Source organism: Syngnathoides biaculeatus, chromosome 22 (genome assembly GCF_019802595.1).
Source record: "Syngnathoides biaculeatus isolate LvHL_M chromosome 22, ASM1980259v1, whole genome shotgun sequence".
Lineage (NCBI taxonomy): Eukaryota > Metazoa > Chordata > Actinopteri > Syngnathiformes > Syngnathidae > Syngnathoides > Syngnathoides biaculeatus.
Window position 1 is genome coordinate 14,497,464 of NC_084661.1, and position 14,471 is coordinate 14,511,934.

The window sequence follows — 14,471 nt, forward strand, 5'->3', positions numbered from 1 at the left end:
GCGCGCGTGACAGTGCGGAATCATCAGATCTAGAACAGCCTCAGCCACTCTGACAGCGACTTTAGTCTTAAAGCAACTTCTGAGCAGGACTGTATATAAAGAATCGTCTGTATAGCGTAGGAGGATTTAGTAGGAATTTATACGTTAAACACTGCAAGTGTGTTTGGAATCACTCCCTGGCCGCGATGTGGTGCTAAATATAGTTAAGTCGACATTTTGTTCTGATCCGCGGTGAGTGCAGCGGAACCCCAATTTCTACGGCCCCTTATTTAACGGAACTTCAGATTTAACGGAGAGAAAATAGTGTCTACTTGGAACTCAAAATCACCCCTTTCATGTATTCGGTGAGGTAAATTAACTTTAAAACTTTTTGAACATTTTAAAACTTTTTTTTTTTTTTTTTAAATATTTATATGGGGATCGACCGGCGGTACAGCATCTGCAGTGATGCTGTTTGTTTCGGTGCGTCGTGGTCAAGAAGGACCTCAGCCGAAAGGTAAAGCTCCCAATTTACAGTTCCGTCGACGATCCCACCTCTGGTCACGAGCTGCGGGGTCATGACCGAAAGAACGAGACGACCCAGGAAGCGCTGGAGGGGACTATGTGTACTCTCCATTGCGCTGTATTGTTGACCCAGTACAAAACTCTAATCTACAAAAAAAGGGTTTCCGTTTAACGGACGATCACCGTCACACACAAGCCCAATCGGGATGTTTCGACAATCATCCACCGGAGCCAATAACGTTAATCGTGTCCTCCGTAAAGCGTCGCTCAAGATCTGTTGGTCACAATGCAAGCGGACTGTAACGATGAGGGACCGACAAATATCTAAAGCTTTTCCCATCAAAGCTGATTAAATTCTCATGAGATTAGACATTTACTGTAAAGAAAAAAAAATGCATATGCAAATGATTGCTGGGAGTGAAAGACTTTCAAAACTCGTATAATTTTGGGGTCACTCGCGGGGGAATGACGCGTTTCAACTAGATTACGGCGTTGCCACCAGCGGTTGAGATGTTTGTGAAAGGACGACGTGATATCGGATGGGTTCTAAATCTTAGATGTCGGAACAGTCTAATGTTTTTCTGCCCACTCCGACTTAACTTTCTTCCCCCTCCTCATCCTCCTCTTATCTCCCCCAACTTGTTCGCCTCAGCACTCTCACATTATACACTTACTCAAGCTAATTATTGCAGCGTCACCCCACCCGTCCCTCCTCATAGTCTCTTGTGCATAAAGATTTTCTTTACTTCCTTTAACTTCCTACGCGCCTTTGCTTTCATATGTAACGGCAAAATCAATCGAACAAAAAAAAAGTGCACAATTTATTATTATTATTTTTTTTTTTTTTCAAAAACGTCTGTCATCAAGCATCTTTTCACTGATGCGCTCTCCCAATTTGTGAGAAGCGCAGCTTGTTGTCAAAGCCAGTCAGGTTCATCCGCCGAGATCTAAAAAAAAAAAACAAAAAAAAAAAAAACAATGAGCCTGTTTTTGGGGTTTTTAGTTTTATGTTGGGGGTGTGACAGAAACATAAATGATGCACAGAAAAAAGGATGAGAGATGTAACGGCATCGCAATCTGTTTGCGTGGATTGCGCTGGGATCCGACTTTTATTGCGCTGGCAAACTTTTGATCTTGAGGCATGAGAATGAGCCCATTATTATTTCACGAAGGACTCATTTTCCGTTAGACATAATTGTGTGAATGCTGACAATCGGCATCCACTCTTGGTGCAGCTCATCATGTATGTTCTCTTTATGAGAACTATCAAATAGGCCAAATTTGTTTTTGCAGTGAGTTTTGTGACAGTCCAATATGTACATTTATGCCGTGCATCAAAGGTATTTCAGTATTTTTAAATTCTATCTGCTGTTGAATGTACAATGCGGAGACTCAGCATTCACACTTAACTTTTGGATCCCAAATTATTTTTCTTAATCTGAGCATGCTCAAAGTAAAGTGAAAAACTTCCCTCGTCTTCACTAATTTTTATTTATTTATTTATTTTTTAGAATGAGTCAAGCATTGATACTTCTGGAACCATATTTGCGCCGCCAGAACCGACGTTTCATCCGGTCCTTGATTGCAGACAGACACAGTCTTGAGCCATCGATAGAGCTTGCAAAAAACAGTAAGTAATTTATTTGTAAATGTTATGTCTTGTACATATTGCATTATAAGTATGAGCGAGCTAAATGGTAGTTAGCTTTTTTTTTTTTTTTTTTTACCTAAAATGCTAATCACTCGCGGGCTAATGCTAGTTGCGATAGCCAATCATTCAGCATTTTATCTTGAATTCTGTACACCAAATTGTTGCCACATGCTCAGGATCAATGTATGCAGATTAAGGATTTAAATCCATCGCCCATAAATGAGAAGAAAAAAAACGTTGATTTGTAATAGTGGATATTGGGGGGGGGGTGGCTCGATGATTTGATAATAATAATAATCAATAGTAAGACCAATTTTACAAATATTCTATTGTGACTCAACAGTAGTGCCTGGGAAGCATTTTTTTCTTTATGAGAATGAAAGTACTCTTTGTCTAATTCTCTGATTATTACTCATTGTATACAGTTCAAGTATTCAGACTCACATTGTTTTATTTCACCAAATTCTTGTACTGGGATATCCCGCATTGCCAGAAAACCGGGTCAAAGGTAACCTAATCAATGTTGCGACTGGGCGTCGCATCCCTGCCGCTTGGGGGACGGCTTGTATCGCATCTTAGGATAGCTGCCATGCAAGGAGCAACATAGCAGTGCTCCATCAATTCTGTGACAGCAATTATTTTTCGTTATTCTCTGCTGTCGATGCTGCAAGCTTTCATATCCGCACATCACATACGACACGTGAAGCCGTGGCGCTTTAATTATGATCTACCTTGAGGGTGTATTATTTCTTCTTCTTTTTTTTTTTTTTCTTTCCTCCTACTCATAACAAGATTTGCATAACATTAAAACCTGGCCCCGGGGCCGTGGGGATAAAACGGCGGCGCTCCTCGCAAACGGTGAAATAAGCGTGTTGCCACGGAAGTGTCAACTTCAAGTGGGGACTCCGAGTCGCTCCTAAATTCTGATCCTGCTGTGTGGTTCGTTTGCTCGGTAGAATCCTGGCGCCTCCTCCTCCTCCTCCTCCTCCTCTCTCTCTCTCTCTCTCTCCCTCCTTTCATCCCTCCCCTCCCTTGGGTGTGTCTGTGCCTCTCCTCTCTATGCAGTGTGCGTATACACGTGTATGTGTGTGTGTGTGTGTGCACGCGCGCAATGTTGCCGCCTCCCTCCCATCCTTCCTTCTGCCTCCCTTCTGCATCTGCTGCAGAGCTTAGCCAACACGCATCTCTAACAGCACTCCGTCACCATCATCTTTTTCCTCTTTTTTTTGTTTTGTTTTGGGTCTTTTTTTTTTCTTTTCTTTTTTTTTTTTTTGCGCCAGCAACCATGGAGACGAGACAGTCAGCAGGCGTCACTTTCGGAGTGTTGAGGTCGGCGGCCGGGACGCGCCGGGACGCATCGCTGGATTGAGCCAGCTGTCCGTCCGTCCGTCCGTCCGTCCCTCCCTCCCTCTCTCGCGAGCCCCATCTCAGCCTCCAAGAACAGCCGCCGCATCCTTTTTTTTTTTCTTTTTTTTCCCCTTCAACCTCTCCTCTCCTCTTCATCTCCCATTCTGCTGCTTACGCCACTGTGGGAATGCGGCTGAGGTGAACCAGTCGCAAAGGTGTCCATGAATTCCCTTCCCTCGCGCCACGAGTGGATTTATTTAGAGAGGAGAGCGGCGGGCTGCGAGCGGTCGGACACCCACCGACCGACCGACCGACCCCCCGCCGCCGCCGCCACCACCACCACGGGGAACCTACCCGGCTGTCACTCCAGGAAATCAAAAGTGTAAAACCGGGAGCAATTGGATCAGCACCAGCGGCATCTTGTTTGAGACTTCAACATTATACCGGATTACTTGAGGGGGAAAAAAACAAACAAAAAAAAACCAAAAAACGGGCAAGTTGGTGATGCAAACTTAAACTTGGATGATCGAACCGAACAAGCGGCGGCGGGGACGAGGGAATGACACTTATTTTCAGGCGGCCGAGCACGCACATGGATTTACAGCTCCGATCGCCGCCACCTCGCCACGGATCAATACCTGACGTTTTTTTTGTTGTTGTTGTTGTTTTTGCTTTTTTCAAACGAGGGAGCGAAGCATCTTGGGATTTATCGTTGCTTTGTCCGAGGCGCCCCCCCCTACCCCCCGCCCCCTCCCCGCCCTCGCTCCCTTCCTCCGTCCGTCCATCTCACCTGTGCATAACCTGTGAGCTTGTGTGTGTCTGTGTGTTCCCGTGCATGCGCGCGTTTGCCTTCTCGTCCGCCAGGGGGAGTGCGGGTTGTGTTGCTCGTGTCTGCATGTGAGTGCTGTGCCAGCGTTTAATTAGTTGTTCCATGACTGTGTCTGAGTGTTAGATGTGCTAGAGTAGTGCTTTAAAGGCGTCTGCATGCATGTGCGTATATATACAAATGTATACATTGACATATATATTATAGAGTTGTTGTGTACGTAAGATGTGCCGCTTTCTTTCCCCAACATCCGTTCCCTCTGCACACCCCTCAACCTTTTGGCAACGTGTTTGACCTCCAAAAGCTCCCAGAGAGACCGAAAGCAGGATGAGCGAGCACTCTGGTGCGAGCACCCTGGCGGCCATGACGCTGGAGGAGCCGGGGAACGAGCAGGCGTCCCCCCGAGCCCCGGGCCCCCTTCGCTGTGGCCCCTGCGCTGTGTGGCCTCGCCAGCAGACCTGGCTGTGCGCCGTGCCCTTGGTAATGGGCTTTGTAGGCTTGGGCCTCAGTCTCATGCTGCTCAAATGGATTGTGGTGGGATCCGTCCAAGACTATGTCCCCACTGACCTGGTGGATCCCAAAGGTAGCATGGGACAGGATCCAATATTTCTCTCCAAACCCAGTGCCATTCCCAAGGGGCCGGACATTTCCACCGCCACCACGTCCACCGCCTCAACCACGGCAACGGTTTCCACGACAACGCCGCTAGCCGCCGACGGGACCGCCCCCGCGCCGAGAACTCGATCTGGCCCGCCGGCAAACCACTCGGCCAACGGCAGCGCCGCCGGTGGCGGAGGCAACCGGACCCCGCACCTTCACAACCGCGTCGGAACCCGGGTCGGCGGGACTGCAGTAACTCCGTCCACCACCCGAGCCCCCCGACTAACGCCGCCGCTCGGTGGGAAGGAAGTTACCCCTCACAGCACGGTCAGGAAAGGAAGCGGCGGCGTCGTCGGAGGGCGCAACGGAGCCGGCCACTCTAAGCCGGGTCAGACCCTCTCCACCACTGAGCCCTCTACCACCACTAGCACTACCACCACCACCACCACCACTGTGAGGATCACCACTAAGGTCCCGACGACCACCTCTCAGCTGCCCCCTCTCCCAGTCAAGCCCACGTCTCGCTGGACCCACGGCCGTCAAGGAAAGGCCCCGGCGACACGACCGCACCACCGCTTTCGGACGCGTGAGTGACTGATTTTACAGATTCACTTAGTTTACTCCAACTCTGCATGGCTTCTTCAGACGATTCCTACTGGGCCTAAATGGCAACTGTGGCGCTGGATTAAATATGACTCACGGTCTGCGTATATAAATCATTGCTATTATTAACCTCCTGGGAAATGGATATTGAACAGATTAACATTAATTGCATTCATTAGCCCAAACTGATAGCAGGGGATATCCTCTGGGTATTCACCCATCTTTATGGTTCACTTGTGCATTAATCCGATAAATATCTTACCTCTGGACCATTTTCTTTCCTCCTTGGCAAGCCCAAGAACCCGTTTTGTGTCGGATGCTGCGGGATAGGTTCTGCAATCGATGGCGGCCCGTTAAACGTCCACGCTGATAACTAGTGCAGCATCGGAGGGGTGAAAGGTGAGCTTTCACCTCCTGACCGCGGGAATCTGACGTAGTGAGGTCATCTTATATCCTGTTTTGATGAGAGGCTGCAAACGTTGCAGGTGAGACGACGACCGTTGCAGCTTTTGCTGCTGAGAGGGGGGAGGAAACTGGGATGCATGGATGACATTAAGGTTGCCAAGGATGAGTGGGAAGAGAGAACTGAAGAAAAGAAGGACAAAAGAGGTGCAAGAGAGATAGTAAAGGTGGGGAGAGAACAGGAAAAGGAGCAAAGTGATGGCAGATGGAGGGAACTAAGAGACAGAAAGGATTGAAGGGAAAAAGAAGGTTTTAGAGTGAGGAAGCTGCAGAGTTTGCATAATTAGTTTTTTTGTTTATCTACAGCGTCCTTTTACCCAGTCCTAAAGAATCACAATCAGTTTTACCGGCCGAACGTTCATGGCGTTGGCTTCCCAGGCGAGTGCTGATCAAATGACTCCATTTTCCTTCCACATACAGTCGTGTCCTGCCTAGTTTCCTTCATAGTCTAATTTAATGATTGAGTTTTTTGTGGACTGGGCAGTGCTGTGCAGAGAGAACAGATAGCGCCCTTCAAAGTGTCCTGCATGATATTCTAGCTTATATGTAACACGATTTTGGCCCACGTTGATTACTGTTTTAGCCTCTGATTTCCATGCAGTGCACTCCATATTTCCTTGGGCACTCCATCACTCAAGTGTCCAGAAAATTGACGGCATTCTTAGCAATCGGTCAACATCGCCACGTGAAAACAGTGAATTGAATTTGATTGACAAAAGCAAAATGGTGGGCCACCAATCACTTAGGGAGGCTAATTTGTTTCCGAATTGAACTGTAAGGCAGACGTGCTAATCAGTCATCCGGCCTGCTGCCCACTTGATTTTTATTCATCGACATAACTCAAGTGTTCCAAAATAGTCACACAGAGTTCCGCCTTTCTCTTAAAACAACAAACCCCTTAAACGCAGTCTTGACTGTAAATATGTCTCAAACGGTGCTTGCAATACTCGAGGAGCATCAGCGCGCTCTATACATTTGCCATTGAAGGCTAAGACAAACATTGTAAAGGTGGCTTTTGTGCACTTTTCTTTCAAAGCTGCGAGCCCATCAAGCATTCCACTTTACAAACACGACTGACATCAATCTGCTGTCCTTATGACCCGCCAGTGTAAAAACAAACGAACCGATTTTCATTGACAACAAATACCGCCGACAGTGTCTTTCTTGAAACAATTTCTTGTTTGCGGGGCATGTTCGCGGTGTCAGAGCAGTGTTGATGATACATTACAGTAATGCTATTTTGCCCATTGGAGACACCGCGGTTCAATATGTGCCACAAAGTGGGCGTGTTCGGAGTTAATCTCTTTAGCTGAGGGGTTACGCTCTGTAACGCTGTCGATGCGGGAATGATGACTGGTGGATAATCGTTGCACGGACAAATGGAGCTCGGCTGGAGGAATCGGGTTTAATAACTTTGTTTCAAAGTCTTTCCCTGACTTCAACTTGACTTCACTTGTTTCGAAGCATGCCAGTTTGTGAAAATCCCGCAAAAGATCTCAAATGTTTTGACAGAGATGACCAAAGATATAAAAATGGTTGAGTTTTGCCTTGATGGGCTATGAAAAAAAAAAAAAAAAAAAATCATTCATTCACTCATTTGACAACGCCACAGAGAAATGTTAACAATCCAGCCAAATTTGAATGATTACAAAAAAATCTATTGGTTGACACCAAACTCAAACTGGATCCTACTTTGTCAAGCATCTTTCTTGTACTTCCACATCCTTATGTGATTGAGCCGCAAAAACATATCCGTCTAAAGCCTCTACCGGGTGTAATATATCCAACCGGCTCGTCACAGGGCTTTCCATGCCACGCTGAGAACTGTGAGCCACCAGCTAGCTTGCAAGCTAGCAGGATTCCAGCGTTCCTCTCTTTTCTTCTTTTCTGTGGTGTTACCACCTCTTTTCCCAAATATAAATAACATTGCCAAGCTGTTCTCCAAGTTGTGGCGTCCAAGAAACGCGCATTTTCGGGGCCTCGGCTTAGCTAGCTAGCTAACTGCCCATTGTTAGCAAGTTACTCGCAAGTGTGGCGGATAACCACAGCTGCAGATGAAGGCGCTTGGCTCTGCCCTCCCAAAAAAATCTGGTTAACTGTAAATTGAACTCTTGATATCTACAATTTGGAAATATATAGTTCTTTTTGTTACATTTTCAGCAGTTATCTTCAAGCATCTATAATTTATTTAGAAACGTGAATTCTTAGCCATTTTAATCACTTCTGATATGCACCATTTTGAAATTATATTCATTGCTTAGAGTATTTCAGACAGAATTGTTAAATGACTAGTTTTAGTACTACATTTCCCTTTCCATAACCTTTGAAAGAAAGTACTTTCTACATTTTCTTTTGTTTCTTATAAAAAACCTTGGTCCGTCCTTTCCAGAAGCTAACGTCCTAATTTCTTTGATAAATCAGCCTCTTTTTTTTTTTTTTAAGGGATTGCTGTATTCACTCGCTGAAATATCTTTTAGATATGTGCAATGTGCTGTGTTTAAAATGTAATGTAATGACACAATAGAATAAAAGGTCTCCGCTGGTGATGAAATGCTGTGCAAAGCACAGCTCCAGGTGGTTTTTGCGCCCCCCCATATCCGGAGCCAATTGATATACCATATTGTTAAGTTGTGGAATAATGCACTTATGTTTGCATCTACAAGAAAGCTTAATATCAGATTCTACCGCTAAACTCTCTGCAAGAGCTCGAAATAAATCAATCCAACACTGATGTCATTTTCCGCCACTTATCCTTATTCTGTTATAATCTCCTCCTCTATTTTTTTCCCCCTATTTGCCTTGTGTGCGTCCCATTTCCTTTTATTCTTGCTGTCACAAGCGTATGGCAAAACTGGCACACTTTTGAACGCAAGAGCCTAGCAAGGGAATGTGAGTGTGTGTACAAATACGCCGTCTTATGTTTTTTTTTTTCTTCTGTGTGTGTTTGCTATTGTGCTTATTACACGCCACACTCTCAAGTCTCTTGTTGCCACCCTTATTGGCTCGGGGGGGGGGGGGAGATAACAGGAGCCTAAAGCTCCGCTCGATGAGTGCTAGCCAGGGGGAAACAATCGGGGGTGGAAGCGTGTTGGCTCGACGCCCATTTTGCGCAAATCACCGAATATGATGCCGCACGGCATCCTCCCGTTTGTTGACGTCGCCCTTTAATCCGTTCAATTGATGCGTCGTCAAAGCCGAGTTTTCCTTTGAGTTGAAAGTTTGGGTTTGCGATGGCGAGACCCCGTTTTGGCTCCCGTTTTGCGGTTCAAATCGTTACAGGTGTCAGTTCATTGTGAGCCGGAAGACTTGAAACGGTCGACAAGATTGAACCGTTTTGAATCTCGGGTGGGGACGAAATCCAATTACTCAGTAACATACTGGCGGAATATGAAGACCTTCACAGTAACTGAATTGGCTCTTTATTGCTACGATTCCTACATCAGTTGTCATTTTTGGAATAATTCCACAATGGCAAAATCTTATATTGACTTAAAATTGTATGTACCAAAATATGAGAAGTATGAGAGTTCATAAGTAACAAACCAACAAAAAGCCATCCAAACAAAACCACTCCCCTTCGTGTTTGGTAGCGACAAGGCGTCATCTGTAATCAAAGGAGAGATGCGTTCACTTCTAATTGCGTTTCCAGTTGAGTCACTATCAAGTGAGTGATTAGTGAATAGGTTAAAAAATGTCAGAAGAATGTCATACCTTGCATTATGAGGTATTAATTTGATACCCTTCGTGTGGTTGCTGCTCAGTTTCGGAACGCTTGTTCCGGATGATGTGGAAAAATGACAACAATCTTTCACAGCGGAGCAAACGATTGTGTTTTCTCTTGCGTGGTCAGATCAGAGGTGTGGATAATTCTAAAAATGTACCAAATCAATGGCAATGACTACTGTAGAACAAATATTTTCAGTTGAAATAGCCAGAGTTCAACTCAGGCATGAATAATTTGGGTCTTTACCACTATTTTGGTAATCACCTGAAAGAATCGGTAATGGTTTAAAGGTAACTGTCACTTGGGTAGTATTATTACTCCAGTACAGATTTTGTACTCCTTATGTTGAATCCAGAGGTTGTGATGCAACAAACTCGTTTCCTGTAACAACATCATTCAACATTAAGACTTTGATCAGCTTCATCAGGGCAGCGTTGGCCTCCGTAAGCCATTTGCCCTCGCAAATTCCGCTCTGTCCTGAATATGACATCGAGCAGGCGGAGCTCTGACTGGCACTGATTGGATCGGGCGCAGTTCACAATAAGCCCGTGCCAGAGCGAGCGAGAGAGCCATCTGAATTGGTAACAAAATTATATTTGAGTCTGCTCAAATCATGCCGCCGTCAGAAGTCAAAAGTCAGGCGGTTATTGGGCCTCTACCAGATGATGAGTATGACAGGCACCAGGTTTCTGTAAAAAAAAAAAAAAAAAACTAGTCACGCAAGCTCTTGAGTTTTGTATTTTTATTTATTTATTTTTTTTTAAAAAATAAAGCCCTGCACAAAGTCCTAGAACCAGTGGAGCATGTAAAAGGGATTAAAAACAAAGATAGAAATCCAGTTCTCTCTCTCTTTCTCTCTCGTTCCCTCTCTTTCTCTCTCTCAGGCGGTCAGATTGAGATTTGCCAACACCCCCGCTTTCACTGCTTGCCTTCCTTCCTCCTGGGACTTGCCGGGATACTTTATCGGGATGGCTCCCCCATAGCACGACTTTTTTTTTTTTTTTTTTTTTATTGCATCAGGCTTAGTTACTAAGGAACTTTAAGCCCTCCCTTTTACTTTCTTCTATTAGTTGGAGAGCTGCTGACTTTGTAGTTACAAAGCGTTGTTGTAAGCCTCCAAAATTGTGGCCCGTGCTCGCTCAAGTTGAATCTTGATTATCTAATAGGCGAGTATATCAGTATCAGCAAAGCGTAAATATGTTTGGACAATGCAACAGGAATGATTCATACCCCAAATATTGCTTGGAGGTGGCGGCTCAAAAGAAACAACGCCTTTGGACATGCTGGGCTGTGCTATTAATTCGTTTGACACTGCCAACTTGAGCTCTTTGGCTTTGCAATTATTTACAGATTTTAAAATATATATATATATATTCCCAAAGTATTTGCATAACATCCCATGGTAAAATTTGCATTCCCCTCTTTCAAATTAATGACTTACTGCACAAGAGTCTGCTCTGCTGGCCTTGGACATCTTAGCTAGCGGAGACACTTGACACTGATGGGCACCAATTACAAAGCAGAATACATGAGTGTATTCAGCGGGGCCAGCCTGCAAGACAAATTATCCCGGACTGACAGGCTCAGCGAAGATGTGGAATTTTGTGGAAATTGATCCCGGCGCCCTTTCCGTTGCGAGTGCCGAGCACGGCCCACTGACTCTCGGCGAATCAATAAAGTAGAAAGAGGAGGGCGGGAGGCGGCGGGCCCCGGAGTAATGAGAGCTGAGCTTAAAGAGACAAACAAGATTGTGTTTGAGAATGCAGTGACTGTCTGAAAATGAAGTTAATGGGTGCCGAGGACTGTCAAAGCGATGGAAGTAGTAAAGATCCAGATTTAAAGAATTATAAAGATATATCACAGCTTATCTCGGACCAATGGTCGACCAGCTTTATTATTATCCCTTTCTTTTTATGCAGATTGCCCTCCAGGTATCACAAGGTTCACTTGTATTTCTCCTACCAGAATGTCAGCATGATCAATCCGCCCCCAAAAAAAATAAAACCCTGAATGAGCCGGATATGTAAATCAGGTTGTCAGCCTATTATAGTCTTGGACTATCTGGTCACTGGAAGAGAACATGTTTTTGTAAGAAATAGTTCATTTGGTAGCACAATGGGGAGGTTTCAGTAGGAAGGGTTGCGTGACCTTCATCTCCGAGCCCTGAGGAAGTCGGTGGCGGCGAGGGGACTGTTGAAGTGGCTGCGTCGATTAGCGGCTGAGAATTTTGATGGCGCGATCAAGCCGGGGCCGGTCTGGAGCGGAAAGTTTATATTCATGTCTGATCCGTACAGGGTGGCGCACCAATCTTGCCGTGATGCTAAAGGGAATTGAACGAAATTGAAGAAATATGGGGTTGGTCTTTTGTTTACTGTTCATTTGAGCCTTCATTGGTCAGTCCAGTATGATCATAGCTTTATGGACTGTCGGAACAGGGCATGGAAACAAACATTCGAAAGCATATCATTCTCCAAAAAGTATTGTTTGGATGGGGAGTTAAGATTACTGTGAGCACAGGTCTAGACCAGGAAATGAGAGGAGGAGACCTTTTTGGATGACGGACTACCTTGGAGGGAACGACCTTGGAAACCCTTAATGGAAGAACGGCTTTAAAAAGAAACGTGTTCGGAGAGGGAAGGGAGATACATTGATAACGTGACAAACAAAGTCATTGTCGGCCAATCTCTCCAACCAGCTGTCAAAATGAGAGCGTTCCGGCTCTGGTAATACCTGTTGATGTCGTGGTAACGCACGGGGGTGTAGGATACTTAAATACATCTGTACAAGTCGCTGCCTCGGCCGCATATGGGCATTTATAACCTGATGTGCAGAGCATCATCCACAACAATGGCTGCCAGGGTTATCTTTAGAACAACAACAAAAAATAAAAAATAAAAAAGCATCCCCTCGACACATAAACACAAGCACAAACCGCTTCCAGTATGCATCCTGTGGGCGGTTCGATAATCTACCTTGGTCGCATCTGACACTGCGGCATTTGATTGGCATCGCACCAAGTCCTCCCGTCCAAATAGGAAACATGAGCTCTCGTTGTCTTGCAACACATCTTGCAGTTGAATCGGCTGACCTCTACCCGAGCGATGACCCGCACGTTATCCTGAGCAACTAATGTATTCAGTGTAGACTCGGGGGGGGTCCTAGCTCACGATTTTGGCCCTCCCCGCCCCCTCTGTTTTCTTTCACTTTTATCCCTCGGAGCAAATCTAACTTTGGTTTTCGTGAGTGCTCTTGTAAGTACACACTGAGGCCATCGAGTACAAATCACGGTGCATCGTGTAGACCAGACGGTCTTACTCGGGAGGTGACAAAAGCACACCGGGGTTCGGCGTGGAGCCGCGTGAAGCGCACGGCCTCGGTGGTCGTGCTGTAAGGTTTAAATATTAATGTACAGAAAGGGAAACGTGCAATGTGTACTGCAGGAAGCATGAATAATTGATGGCGTCCCATTTGTGAAGTGCAGACGATGTCTCACGCGCGGGTGGGGTGGGGGGCTTATCATGGCCAGAACACGCTGTAGGATGTTAGGATACGTGGTCAGGTAAAATTTCGCATCTTACCCCCCCCTCAAATATCCCCCAAAAAACAGTTTCCCAGTGAAAAATTTCGTGTAGCCGAGGAACTCGAGAAACTAAACTGATCTATTGATTGGCGCGGGTTCCGCCTACCGTGACGGTGTGAAATTGAGATGGTGGAAAAAAAAAAAAAGTCCAGAAGCGTCAATCTGTACAGGATGTGTCGGAAGAGTGACTGACAGCTGATCCGTCCAGGGATAGTCCGCCCCAGTGGCGCATTCCAGAACAATCGGGAAATACAATGGTGGGATGTAAAAACATGACCCACCATGACTCCCTTATGTGTAATACTTCAAATGAGACCTATAAGGATATAAAATGCGGGTTTTAGTACTATATTATGCGGTTCTTGATGCACATATGTGTCTTGTTTTTTTTTTCCATTTTTTAAAAGGACTTTTCAGGAACCGTCGCCGCCATACTTGCCTGCTTGTTAAACACAAATTGTCTCTCAATAATTCAGTTGCTCACGAAGAGGTTCCCTTATTCATTCATCCGCGTTGCACAGACGGGGAGCAGCCGCTCGCCTGTAGCGCAGCGGTGGCGCGCCGAAATAAAATAGTGCACACGGCTGCGGCGCGGGCGCGAGGAGAATTACACGCCATTAAATATGATCTGAGACCGTTAGCGCTCCCGTATTAAATCACGGACCCGGTAGGCTGAGATGCTTGTGTTATCATTTTGTAAAAACACGGGGGGAGGAATAGGGGCGGGGCCAAATGGGACGTAGGCGAGCTCGGGCCTATTTGGGTATTTTGTGTGCAAAAACAGAAAAAAAAAACGAATAACTTCTGTTTGGAATCTGGTCCCATAATAATAAAAATAATAATAATTACAACACTTTAACATGAATTTTTAATTCAACAGATAATTGTACCATTATTATTATGAGTTGTACAGTGGTGGCGGATCATGAGATTAGTATCTGTTACATTGTTGTTTATAATAACAGAATTAAAAAGAATGAACGTAACCCTATACTGTACAAGGCAGCGCGGTGGATCAGCTGGAAAGCGTTGGCCTCACAGTTCTGAGGTCCCGGGTTCGATCCCGGCCCCGCCTGTGTGGAGTTTGCATGTTCTCCCCCGTGCCTGTGTGGCTTTTCTCCGAGCAGTCCGGTTTCCTCCCACATCCCCAAAAAACGTACAGTATTAATTGGAC

The 14,471-nt window shown here is 45.6% G+C and overlaps 1 protein-coding gene across 9 annotated transcripts in view; it reads left to right on the plus strand.

Moving 5' to 3' along the window:
• The window catches only part of nrg3b (neuregulin 3b), a 243,155-nt gene that overhangs the window by 61,833 nt on the left and 166,851 nt on the right, over nt 1-14,471 (plus strand). For 5 of the 9 annotated variants that reach the window (XR_009793668.1, XR_009793670.1, XM_061810872.1 and 2 more), the window contains one exon: nt 2,016-2,134. Coding sequence is in view for 6 of the 9 variants with exons in the window: in XM_061810872.1 (XP_061666856.1) it covers nt 2,017-2,134 (118 nt within the window). In the remaining 3 variants the exon portion in view is untranslated. The other 4 variants (XM_061810876.1, XM_061810878.1, XM_061810877.1 and 1 more) reach the window with 3 other exon arrangements.